This window comes from Trachurus trachurus (assembly GCF_905171665.1).
Source record: "Trachurus trachurus genome assembly, chromosome: 7".
In the NCBI taxonomy this organism is placed as follows: Eukaryota; Metazoa; Chordata; class Actinopteri; order Carangiformes; family Carangidae; genus Trachurus; species Trachurus trachurus.
This window is the reverse complement of record NC_139901.1, coordinates 33,542,874-33,556,301: the sequence shown is the minus strand read 5'-3', so window position 1 is coordinate 33,556,301 and position 13,428 is coordinate 33,542,874. Positions and strand designations below refer to the sequence as shown.

Here is a 13,428-nt window from a genome sequence, read left to right as displayed (position 1 = left end):
CGCATCCCTTGGCTGCACACACAGAGAGGACTGCCCCTTTATGCCGTTCTCTCTCCTCATTGGATAAAGGTTGTAGGATACAAGGAAAGTTTTCTTCTCGGCTCAGGGCAGAGCAGAGTGACTGACAGACCCGTGTTTCGGTCCAAACACTCTATAGAAGTGATTGCTGTCGGAAGATAGAACTATTTAAGACTTAGATTAACACAAACATTCACCTTACTTCTGCTTTAACTACTCTACCTTATTGTACAGTTTTACCAGATGAGTTTATATTATTTTCTGACTCCTGCTCTGAACTTCCAGTAGCTACCGGAGTGGGTGGAGTAACTCTCCTCTGTGTTTACCTCCCGTCTCCTAGGCAACATGTCAGTCTCCATGGCGACAGAGCCGCCCATCGACCGGTCGGTGGTGTCCGTGGCCCCGGCGGGCTCCAACGCCACCGGCTGGCAGCGCGACGCCGTGGTGGCGGCGGCCGAGGTGGTGATGCTGTCCCTCATCCTGGTGATGGCGTTGCTCGGCAACGGGCTGGTGCTGGTGGTGTTGCTACGGCGAAGACGACATCACAACCCGCTGCACCAGTTCATGCTCAACCTGTGTCTGGCCGACCTGGTGGTGGCCTTGTTCCAGGTAACACACACACACACACACACACACACACACACACACACACACACACACACACGGGTCATTATCAAAAGGGTTAGGGTTTTTCTGATTTTCTGAGTCAAAAAAGTTGAACATTTTGGTAAGACTTTACTTGCTTTTATAAAACAGTTACCAATGATGACAATATGAAAGAGGAATACACAATCAATTTCATGTAGTTTCATTCAACCAGAAATACATATTATCCAATAAAAAACTAGTCCCTTGTCTCCAGACGTTAGCTCCAAGTAGCTCTGTCACTGCTCAGTCCCCTCTACCATTGTTAACCCTCTGGAGGTGAAAGTTCACCTTCAACATGTCAATTACACTACTTTACTACATTTTTTAACATCGTAAAAACACAGACTGTCTTTTGCTACGGACTAGAGGCTGACATTTTCTCGGGATTCCCGTGTGGGAATCCTGTGATTCGGGAGTCAATTTATTTTTAATCACGTGATTGGGACATGACGGGAAAAAATGTAAACGGGAGTGAACGGGACCAGGAGTCAAAGCGTGACATTCAAAGAAGCACAAGCCAGGCAGGAGGCTACGTTAAGAACCCGGATGGTTCAGTGTGTGGACTGATGCACACTTAACATCCTCAGTGATCACTGTCGTGGCTCCGTAGCGGAGTAGGCTATAACCTGTGTAAATCAACATACCGGTAGGCAAATGTTTTCCGCCAGTAAGAGGAGTCAGCTGATGCGGCGGCGGCGGCGTAATCCATGGGTTCCGTACCTGTCAACACAATCGTTTACATGATGACTGTGTTAATAGAAAAAAACGGGAACAGGACCGGATCGGGAGTGATTTATTCAGGATTTGAACGGGACAGGATTTCTTTTTGACTTTGTCACGGGACCGGGACGGGACGGTAATTTTTTTGCGGGAGCAGGACGGGACGGGATTGAAAAAACACTCCCGTGTCAGCCTCTACTACGGACTGCAACAGTCCGTTGTCATGGATACATGACAACAACTGCCATTCATGCCATTCATACCAGTCATACGTGCCTGAGGCGGAGTAATATCCTACGCTGTGATAAGGCTTTAGAATAGTAGCCGTGGTATATGCTCATTATACCACGGTTAACAACCAATCAGATCGCCGGATTTCACCTTTCCGTTTTATAAAATGGTATTAAATTACATACAGGTGTTACCTCAGCTGGTCTGGGACGCTAGGGGACGCTTCCCGGGACCGGACGTCCTGTGTCGTCTGGTCAAGTACCTGCAGGTGTTGGGGATGTTCGCCTCGTCCTACATGATCGTTGCCATGACGGTGGACCGTCACTACGCCATCTGCTGCCCACTGCAGGCGCATCGCAGCGGTGCCACGCAGCGCTGGAACAGCTTCATCCTGCTGGCCTGGGGTCTGTCGCTGCTGCTCAGCCTGCCACAGGTAGGACAGGACAGGACAGGTAGGACGGAACAGGTAGGACAGGACAGGTAGGATAGGACAGGTAGGACAGGTAGGACAGACACAGGTAGGACAGGACAGGTAGGACAGACACAGGTAGGACGGAACAGGACAGGTAGGACAGGACAGGTAGGACGGAACAGGTAGGACAGGACAGGACAGGACAGGTAGGATAGGACAGGACAGGACAGGTAGGACGGAACTGCTGTGCAACTCTGCTGAAGAGTGACGTTGTGGAGAGGCACCCTGTGATACGGTTAACTATCTAGTCTTCAGTGGCTTCCTGGGAGGCTTCTTTAAACGTTGAACTCTGCAAATGAACAATGGACCCAGGAAAGGCCCACTGCCACACAGAAAACGTACCCACACCCAGGTTTCAACACCAAAAATAAGAAAGGCAAAATAACAAAGTGGCAAGAGTCTCTCTCTGCCCGACAACTACCTTACAGGGAACTCTCAAGCAAACACAGACAGGCAATTATATCACAAACCATCTTGAAAAGAAGACTACTACACCACACAACAGCTACAAACCTTCACTTCACCTCATGGTTGTTCAGATCCCGGACGAGCCCCCAATTGTTACGCCCCAGAACTTTGTTGGCCCGGAGGGGCATAACAATGGACCCAACCAATGACCCCAAACCAAACATAAAGACGCTAACTTAAAGGTTGACTATGTAGAAATACAAGAACAACAACAGAAAAAGAATTCCAGCAGTCGATTGCCAGACCGTTGCTAGGTAAAACGGGCCGTTGCTAGGGACTCCGCTCTGATCAGAGGACAGCAGAGGAGGAGAACTAAGCAGGATATTTACCTTATGTTTCATTTTTACCGTCATTAACAGCATAATAAATGACTTGTAGCTTGTTACAGGGAGAGTGGAGGCTCTCTGCCTTCCACACCGCTGCTGCTCAGAGCCTCAGAGCCTCCGCTGTCACTGCTCTCGTCAAGTTGGAAAAAAAAAAAAAAAGGAGCTCCGTGGCACCGAAAGTCCGCGACGATAAACGTGTTTATGACAGATAAGACTACACAAATACACCCATCCTAACAAGTATATGATAATCCATTGATCCACCGATTGATTATTAAAAAGGCTTGGTTGGAAACAAACGCATACGACCGGGAGGAGGCAGGAAAACAGCGGAGAACTGAGCCACATGTCGGCTACGGGTACGAATGTAAACAGAACGTTGACAGATAGTCAGTTGTCGAGCCCGTCAAAAAAATTAAAAATAATAATTCAGACTAAAAAAATTTTTTTTGTGGAAAAGCAATACTTTCATTCTGTACCCCTCTAAAGGCCCCATGGATGTATTATTTTTGAAAAAATATAGCTTTTAATAAATATTCTACATATTCAACCTTTAACTAAAAGAGGATTTAATCCACAACATAAAGGTACAAAGACGATAAACATAAGCTAACACAAACAAAAGCCATGATGGGAGGCAGGCAAGCCCAGCAGTCCCCAGCACTGCCCCCTCTTCCAGTGTCAGCTGCAGGGTATTTAGCTCAGTGGACCAGGTGAGCCTTGTTTCGCTGATTGGGACCTGGGTGGAGCTGTGGGGGAACAAGGAGGGGGAGAGAAAGACACAGACACACACAAGGCCGAACCCCTTCCGGCGGTAACAACCATCTCAAGAATATAGCCAGAATCCGCCCGTTTCTCTCTCGGTCAAACACCGTAAAGCACTTTGTGTTGCATTTTTATATGTATGAAAGGTGCTATACAAATAAATAAAGTTTGAAGTTTGAAGTTTGAAGTTTGAAGGACAGGACAGGTAGGACAGCACAGGTATCTATGCTGTATTTCTTATTTCTTATTGTTTACCTTGAGTTTCATGTAATTCTGATGGGAGTGGAATTTCGTTCCCTTCTTGCACTGTTTTTATGTGCTAAATAAAATAAAAGTAGGACATGACAGGTAGGACAGACACAGGTAGGACATGAAAGGTAGGACATTACGAGTAAGAACATGGTCCTTTCACACCTGGAATTCAGGTTCGGATCAAACTGAGTCCAACAGTCCAGACCAGAGGAGAGAGGCCGAGGTGTGAAAGTGCCACAGATCATGTGATCAGCTGCTCTGTCTGGGTGAAGCAGCAGGATCCAGACCAGTAGTGAGACTGTAAACAGGAGTAGAGTTACTGCACCACACACAGAGCTGCTGGCCTCCTCCTGCTGCTGCTCCTCCTCCTCTCTCCTCCTCCTCCTCCTCCTCCTCTCTCCTCCTCCTCCTGAGGTCAGGACTCAGCAGCTGGTAAACACTTCTGCTGCCAGCTGATCACTCAGTTACAGCTCCGGTCTCTCACACTGATGTTATCACAGGGAGGAAACCACTGTTTGGTCTCTCAGCTCCTGGAACTGCAACAATGAACAAGGAACACTGCTTTATTAAAGGGATAGTTCACCCAAAATTCTAATTTCACTCATTATCTCCTCCCCCTCATGTGGACTAAGGGCTGGGAGAAGTTTCAGAGTCCTCCGTGGCTTCTCTGAGTTACAGGGGGTCTCGGCGAAGCAGTGCATGTCCATATGACGGTTGCAAATGGATACCAACTGTCTTCGTAACAAAAAGACACACCAAAAAACATCCAGATACCTCCATGCTGCTCGTATGTAATGTCCCTCTTGTATTGAAGCCCCGAAATGCGAAATTGTCCCGAAAAAAATTAAATAAGTCTATATTTCAAGCTTGTTTTGTAGTGGAAGCTTGTCGAAGCTCCTCTTCCTGGTCCGTTCAAATTACGAACTGGGAAGAGGAGCTTCCGCTGAATTGCAGGGGACAGTTAGAGAATAAAATTAAAAGCCATTATTTTATCCTTTACACTTTCTACAAATCAAGATTGAAAACTTAACATAAACTAAACTAAAATTGCTAAATCACTTGTTGAACTAACTTTTTTACATTCAGTGGCAGCGTGAGGAGGAATGGAGCGTTACACTGATGCTGCATTCACCTGCAGTCGGGCAGACGGCCGTCGCTAACAAACCAGATGTCATTTTAGTCACAGAAGTCCAGAGAAAGCCGGTAAAACAATACCACATCGCCATAACAACATATTGTCATGTGTATTGTTTTGCCTCGTGCTGACGGACCACTTGTTTACATAGAGGCTTGTTTATGCCGTTACTCTGCCGTCTGCCCAATTTCAAGTGAATGCAGCATGAAAAATACGACTGAGTTGCTTGTGATATACAACCACAACGCTAGATGGGAGGAATTCCTACACAATGCACCTTTAAAACACCAAATAAAAATAAATACTAATGTACATTTTAAAACTATGATAACCTTGATCTGAAAACAAAATGCACATGGAGGAGAGGAGGGTTAGCGACTCAGAGGAGGAGAGTTCACAGCTGTTTTCCTCCTCAGGTGTTCATCTTCTCGCGGTCGGAGGTGGCTCCTGGTGTGTACGAGTGCTGGGGGAACTTTGCAGAGTCGTGGGGCCTGAAAGCCTACGTGACCTGGATGACTCTGGCCATCTTCATCCTCCCCGTCCTCACCATCACCGTCTGCCAGGTAGAGAGACTGTTCACAGAGACAGAGACAGAACATTTTATCTATCCTTTTTTTTTTTATTTGCATGAACATATAATTTAAAACAGCATGAACAATCATCATGACTGGGATGCGCAAAGGGGAGGTATGAAACCCAAAAGGGCTTAATGTGACAAGTCTTATTTGAAGTATAATGAGATTTGTTTTGACTATAAATTAAATGTAAAATGTAAATGTACTTTATTTATACAGCCCTTTACAACAATCCTTTCGGAGTACCAAAGTGCTTTACATAGTGTAATAATAAAAAGAAAGAAGCAGAAATAAAAACAATTTAAAAACAATAAAAACAGTGAGAGCAATAAAATACAGCAAAGTCAAATAAGTTAAAATAAAATAAAATAAGATAAAAGTGCCATCGTGCTACTGGGTATTAAAAGTCATCCTAAATAAGTAGGTTTTTAGCCTGGATTTAAAAAGGCCCGGGTCCGAGATGAGACGCATCTCGGTGGGGAGCTTGTTCCAGAGCCTGGGAGCAGCGACAGAAAAGGCTCGGTCACCCCAGTGTTTATATTTTGATCTGGGCACTTCCAGTACAAGTTGATTCGTCGACCTCAAAGCTCTACCTGGATCTCGGATGGTTAAAAGCTCGGATAAATATAATGGGGCAAGGCCGTGAAGAGCTTTAAAAACAAACATTATAAGTTTAAAATCAGTTCTAAAAAGGACAGGAGTGAAGGAAGGGAGTTAAGAACAGGGGTAATGTGCACACGTCTGTGAGTGTTGGTTAAAAGACGGGCCGCGGCATTTTGCACGAGTTGAAGGCGACTGAGGGAGGACTGAGAGAGGCCAACATAAAGTGCATTACAATAATCTAGCCGTGAACTAATTAAAGCATGAATGGCTTTCTCGAGGTCGTGGCGGCTTAAAAACATTTTAACTTTAGCTAAAAGACGCAGCTGGAAAAAACTGGTCCTGACAACATTACTGATTTGTTTGTCGAACTTGAGATGACTGTCAAAAGTCACACCCAGATTTCTGACAGTTGAACTGAGCTTTGGAGACAGGGTGCCAAAGTCAGCTGACGCAGTATCTCCAAACACAATACATTCAGTTTTTTCATCATTTAAGTTAAGAAAATTTTGAGCCAACCACTGCTTAATATCAGCAATACAGTCAAATAAAGAACATTGTGCACTGTTACTGTTTGGCTTCACTGGCAGATAGATTTGCAGGTCGTCTGCATAACAGTGAAAGGAAAGGTTGTGCCTGGCTATAATTGACCCCAGTGGTAACATGTACAAAGAAATTTAAACTAAATTATTTTTAGTTTAAATGACAAATATTCTTGGTAAGATATTTGATTTTTTGCAGTGCTTTGATTTTGGAGCAGACGTTTACAATTTTATTTTGACAGTTCCCGTCCTTCACGTCCAAACTGTTGAACCAGCAGATGAAAGTAAGGAGGCTCTAAATGTAGCGTACACAGAAGCAAATTACGTCAGTAGTAGCCTATGATAATGTTTGACAGTTTAATTACGTCGTAATGTCTAGAAATAGCCCAGAAAAAACAGTAAATTTTATAGTAACATCATGTTTTTCATGAAGGTAATAGATTACACGTGCTTTTCATGCTTTGAACTTTTTGGGAAAGGCCAGAATTCTTCTCCACCAAGTCCTTGCAATGGACCGTTACTTCTACACAATATGACACAATTAATTGTTATTTCTTGTCATATCACATAATTTACGGCCTGTAAATTAAAGGGTTGGACACACTTTAGGTTTTGTTTTGTCTAGATATTTGTCCTACACTGCAAAAACTCTAAATCTTTCCAAGAATATTTGTCTTATTTCTTGTCAAAATGTCTCATTTCTAGTCAAAACGAAACTCTTTCCACTTAAAATAAGACTCATCACCTAAAAATTAACTTGTTTTTAGATCATTTTCACTTGTTTCAAACTAATTTTCACTTGAAATAAGTAGAAAAATCTGCCAGTCAAAGCAAGTTTTTTGTGCTTGTAATAAGAAAGAAAAACTTGCTCCACTATCAGATTTTTCTACTTATTTCAAGTGAAAATCTGCTTGAAAGAAGTAAAAAAAAAAAAAAAAAAGTGTCTAAAAACAATGAGGTTAGTTTTGACCAGAAATGACATTTTGACTGGAAATAAGACAATTATTCTTGGTAAGATTCTGAGTTTTTGCAGTGTAGCTACACTAAGGGGCTTCTTACTTTCACTTTCACCTGCTGGTTCAGTGTGATGGAAGAACTGAATAATGACATCATCATTACATCATCATCATGGCCGCTGTGTCTCCTCCCCCTCAGGTGCGAATCTTTAAGGAGATCCACAACAACCTGTACTTGAAGTCAGAGCGCCGCCTGTCCCCCTCCTCCCTCTCCCCGTCCCGACGGGACAGTCAGAGAGGAGGAGGAGGAGGAGGAGGAGGAGGAGGAGGAGGAGCAGGAGGAGGAGGAGGCAGCAGAGCGAGGTCCAGTCTCTCCTTCTACGTGTCCCCTCTCATCTACAACAACCCGCTGAGCGCCGGCAGCTTCGGCTCGGAGCAGCTGGCCATGGCCCCGCTCAGCTCCGACTGCCACGTCCACTCCTACACGGCTGCTGCTCATCCAGGTGAGGCGACGCTGCCGCTCCACACTGACCCTGGACCACCACAAATATTTGTTCTAAGACTGAAAGGGATAGTTCACTCAAAATTGAAATTTCACTCAGAAGTTTCAGAGTCCTCCGTGGCTTCTCTGAGTTACAGGGGGTCTCGGCGTAGCAGTGCATGTCCATATAACGGTTGCAGATGGATACCAACTGTCTTCGTGACAAAAAGACACACCAAAAAACATCCAAATACCTCCATGCTGCTCGCATGTAATGTCCGTCTTGTATTGAAGCCCTGAAATGCAAATCTCAGGCTTCAATACAAGAGGGACATTACAGACTAGCACTATGGAGGTATTTGGATGTTTTTTGGTGTGTCTTTTTGTTACGAAGAAAAGTGAGCTCCGTTCTCAACCGTCATATGGACATGCAGTGCTGCACGGAGCCCCCGTGTAACTCAGAGAAGCCACGGAGGACTCTGAAACTTCTCCCAGCCCTTACTCCACATGAGGGGGAGGAGATAATGAAATTTCAATTTTGGGTGAACTATCCCTTTAGCATCACAAAAGCAGTGGAATATATGAATAAAGTAATAGATAAGTGTAGAATGAACCTACTGCTATGACTGTAGGGGTTATGGTGACTAAATGTTGAACTGTCCCTTTAAACCGTCCTTGTGTTTCTCTGACCAGCCGAGCTGCAGCCTGACGTGCTGCCTGGCCCTGCAGCCCCCCCGGGCCACCCCGGGCCCCCTCCACCTGCCCCCCCGGCCGCGGCCCCCCGGGGTGGGGAGGTGTCGGCCGCCATGTCGAAGACGGTGAGGATGACTCTGGTCATCGTGCTGGTCTACTCTCTGTGCTGGGCGCCGTTCTTCAGCGTCCAGCTGTGGGCGGCCTGGGACCCCGACCCCCCCCAGAACGGTGCACACACACACACACACACACACACACACACACACACACACACACACACACACACACACACACACACACACACACACACACACACATCCTTGTAAATCTATCTTTGTGAGGACATGTCATTGACATAATGTATTCTCTAGCCCCTTACCCTAACCTTAACCATCCAAAACAAATGTCTAAACTTAACCATTACTCTAAACCTCATTTAAACCTAATTATAACCTAACGTCTTAACCCTCAAACAGCCCTTGGAAAAAGTGAAGACCGACCAAAATGTCCTCTTTTCCCAAAAATGTCCTCACTCCGTTGGTTAAAAAACTCGTTCTGGTCCTCACAACGTAGCATGTACAAGAACACACACACACACACACACACCTCACTGATGTCACGATTACAGATTTTCTTATGATTATTGTCCGAGAAATAATCACGGTATTACGATTATCACGATTATTATGCATCAATTAATTTCAAACACTATTAATGTGTAAACATAGTCAAAATATAATTACATTACTAATTATTTCCACAAAGTATCTATTAAAATATGACCAATTATTAAAGTGTTTGAAATATATAAGTCATTAATTGTCATCTATATCGAATGTTTAAGTTAATTTTATTCTTTTTTTTATTATTACAAATGACACTGACTCCAGCATTTCAATTCCTACCAATTCAGTGTTACGTATGGACCAGTATCTGTGCATTCACCTTTACTTTGGTGCACATCTGCAAATATAGTTCCGACATAATCTTTTTTGGAAAGTAACGGTATTTAGGAATCTTTACAATCAATTAATTGCGGCGTTTAATACCGCGATTAATTGTGAAAACAAGTAATTGTGACATCCCTACTACATATCGCTGCATAACCTCCCTCCTTTTCTCACACCCAGTGAATGTGTAGCTAATCCTATGATCCATCATGATTGTTTTAAACCCATTAAACAAGTATACAAAAAAGCCATTAAGCTCTATGATCAAACCCCCAGTCTCCCCATCTCTGTTACATATATACCTTTATACCTTTGAGAATTTCAAGTTATTCAAAAGGTCTTGTCTCATTTAAAGGGATAGTTCACCCAAAATTCAAATGTCATGATCTCATTATCTCCTCCCCCTCATGTGGACTAAGGGCTGGGAGAAGTTTCAGAGTCCTCCGTGGCTTCTCTGAGTTACAGGGGGTCTCCGTGCAGCACTGCATGTCCATATAACGGTTGAGAACGGAGCTCACTTTTCTTCGTAACAAAAAGACACACCAAAAAACATCCAAATACCTCCATAGTGCTCGTCTGTAATGTCCCTCTTGTATTGAAGCCCGAGATTTGCAATGACACCAGCAGAGCAATTATTTTCTGAACAATTTCTCATGACGGGGCTTCAGTACAATTTTAAGTTCAATTTTTAGTGAACTATCCCTTTAAAGGTCACTGAACGGGCTGGCACTGCCGCCCCTGTGAGATTTTATTAGAAAGAAAAACAGTGTGACAATAACAAGATCAGCCACCAGGGGGGGAGAGACCTCTTCACAATGATCAGTTCCTCTGGTTTTACTATTCATAGCTGTGTGTGTTTGAGTAAAATGAACTTTTGTTTCAATCTATAACCTACTGACAACATTTCTCCCAAATTGGAAATAAAAATATTCTCATTTAGAGCATGTATTTATTTGCAGAAAATGGCAACAGGTCAAAATAACAAAAAAAAAAAAAAATTCAGGTGTTTTCAGACCTTACAGTAGCCTACCGTATAATGCAAAGAAAACAAGTTTATATTCATTTTAAAACAACACAACACTACTTTTTAAATTTAGGAAGAGTTTAGAAATCAACATTGGTGGAATAATCCCAATTTTTAATCACAGCAGTGTTTTTTTTATTTATATATAATCTTTCTTCCTCATTAAATATGATTAGGTTCAGGTGATCAGCTAAGTAGAGTGAGGTGCTTTATTGCAGTTCAATAGACACTCGATGGCTGCCTTATAGAGAAGCTGATTTATTCATGGGTGCAGATCCCGGGGGGGACATGTCCCCCCAATTTCTGAAAAACATGAATTGTCCCCCTCAATAAAAATACCCCAAACTATTGAAAATTTAACAAATGTATTTTCAGACTTCACATTCTTAACATCTAAAAAGAAATGATTGAAATGGTGGAACAAATAATTTTTGACAAAAATATTTCTGACTCCACATCCCATCTCTGGTCTCCTCCACTACGATGCAAATGAACGGGTAGTTTCTTACACAGACGCTGATGACATCAGCAGGCTTTAAAAAAACGACCCCCTCAATCTTACAGTAGGGCTTCATTCATATCAATTAATCATGCATAAAGTTCCATAGACTGGGAGAAAAGGAAGATGGTGAGAAGAACTGGGGATCTGGGATCTGGGAGGATCGGTGGGAGGTGAAAGATAAGAACGTGAGTAGATATTACATGTCTGAGATCCTTTAAAGGCCCCATGGCATGAAAAATGTGATTGTGGTTATTTTTTGGTGCTTGGGGAGGTCTCTGGGCCACGTATATAGATGATATAGATGTATATAGATAGATGTATATACTGCCCCGTGCATCAAACTGGTCATAAACGGAGAAACACACGCCGCCCATTTGTAGGAACTGTCTCTTTAAGACGAGCAGATAGCACTTCCTCCTTTCTGTGATGTCACACACAAGGGAACTCCGCCCACCTTGACCAGTTTTTTTTTTTTCAATTTTTATGAATGCAGCTTAGGTTTCAGTTACTTGCCTGTGATTGGCCCGACCACATGCCACTCAAAAACAGTGAGCCAATCAGAGGAGAGGTTCTCATTCTCTCTTCTGATTGGCCAAATGACCTGTGCCTGCTAGAGCTCCAGAAAGAGGCAACAGAAATGGGCAGTAGAAACGATATGAAGCAGATCACAGGTACTAAAAACCAATGATACATCTTGTTAGAGAAATCAGCAGGTAAATAAACCCAGAGAAAAGTGCACAGCATGAGGCCTTTAAATTATAATTTACTAGAAAGGTAAGCACAATAAATAATTCCCTGTGCAGTACTTTTTGAATGATATGCCGAGACTTTGCGGAGTTGTGATTTATGGCGGCATGGTATGAGCTGCATACTGGTAAAAAAAAAAAGAAAAAATCACTTTTGTGCCCCACCCCCCCAATCCTGGCATTGGATCTGCTCCCCTGGATTTATTAACAACATTTTGGAGTCTCTTTATGTTTTCCAGAGCTGAAGGTTCCTGTGTGTGTGTGTGTGTGTGTGTGTGTGTGTGTGTGTGTGTGTGTGTGTGTGTGTGTGTGTGTGTGTGTGTGTGTGTGTGTGTGTGTAGGTGTGGTGTTCACCCTGCTGATGCTGCTGGCCAGCCTCAACTCCTGCACCAACCCGTGGATCTACTCTGCGTTCTCCAGCAGCGTTTCCCCGGAGCTCCGGCTGCTGCTGCTCTGCCGCGGTCCCGGTCCACGCCGCGGCTCCGTGCCCAACGACTCCACCGCCACACACACCTCCAACTCCTGACCACACACACACACACACACACACTGTCTCTCTCTCTCTCTCTCTCGCTAGCCTGACACTGTCCAAAGATAAAAACATCAACTTCATTCTAAAGCTAAATGAATTTATCCTTTGTTCAACCTGAACATTATTATGTTCCGTTTGGAAAGTGACAAATTCAACAAACTACAAAAAAAGTGTCAATTAGTGAAAGATTTTGTTACATACTTTTATTTTATTTTCTTAATTTATGTACCCATTTATCAATTTGGAGCCGTTGCTAAAGGCAACCATGAGAGACTCGAGCTACAGCCGTTCTCCAGGACATAGCCGGGTTCATCGCCTCGTTTTAAAACAGTGTTCCCACTCTTTTCTTGAAATGATTTTCCAGCACTTTTCCAGGACATTTTCAGCTGCTGCAGTCTGACGGACGTCACGCCGACACATCCTCCGTCCCATTCATGCTTTGGAGAAGTCTTTTCCACAGTTGTAGCTTATTTTGTACATTTAACCAGTTTGTTTCTATGTGTATTCCTCCTCTCTCTATCTCATCTCTCTCCCAGAAGTCTGATTTAAAAACATGCAGTCTATGGCTCCAACTTATCTATCACATAATATCTTAGAAATTAAGACAATTTTATCATAGAACAAGGCAAAAACATGTTGTTTTTGTTTGACAACAGGTCCAACACTGGAAAAACACTCATCAACTCAATGTCGATAGTTTTCTTGCTAGGAACGTCTTTGGGAAAGAAATCCTCGGTGTGGTCTGATAAAGTCAAACTGAGCTCTGGCAGCTGCTGTCATGATGGGATCAAT

General features: G+C 43.5%; 1 protein-coding gene across 1 annotated transcript; it reads left to right on the top strand.

Moving 5' to 3' along the window:
• Positions 1-363: 363 nt before the first annotated feature.
• LOC310988662 (vasopressin V2 receptor-like) lies at positions 364-12,630 on the top strand (the record flags this gene model as incomplete). Its single annotated transcript, XM_083975344.1, has 6 exons — positions 364-627; positions 1,805-2,050; positions 5,452-5,598; positions 7,908-8,211; positions 8,883-9,110; positions 12,446-12,630. 6 exons carry the CDS (start codon positions 364-366, stop codon positions 12,628-12,630), a joined length of 1,374 nt encoding a protein of 457 aa, XP_083831470.1.
• Between the last annotated feature and the right edge of the window lie 798 nt (positions 12,631-13,428).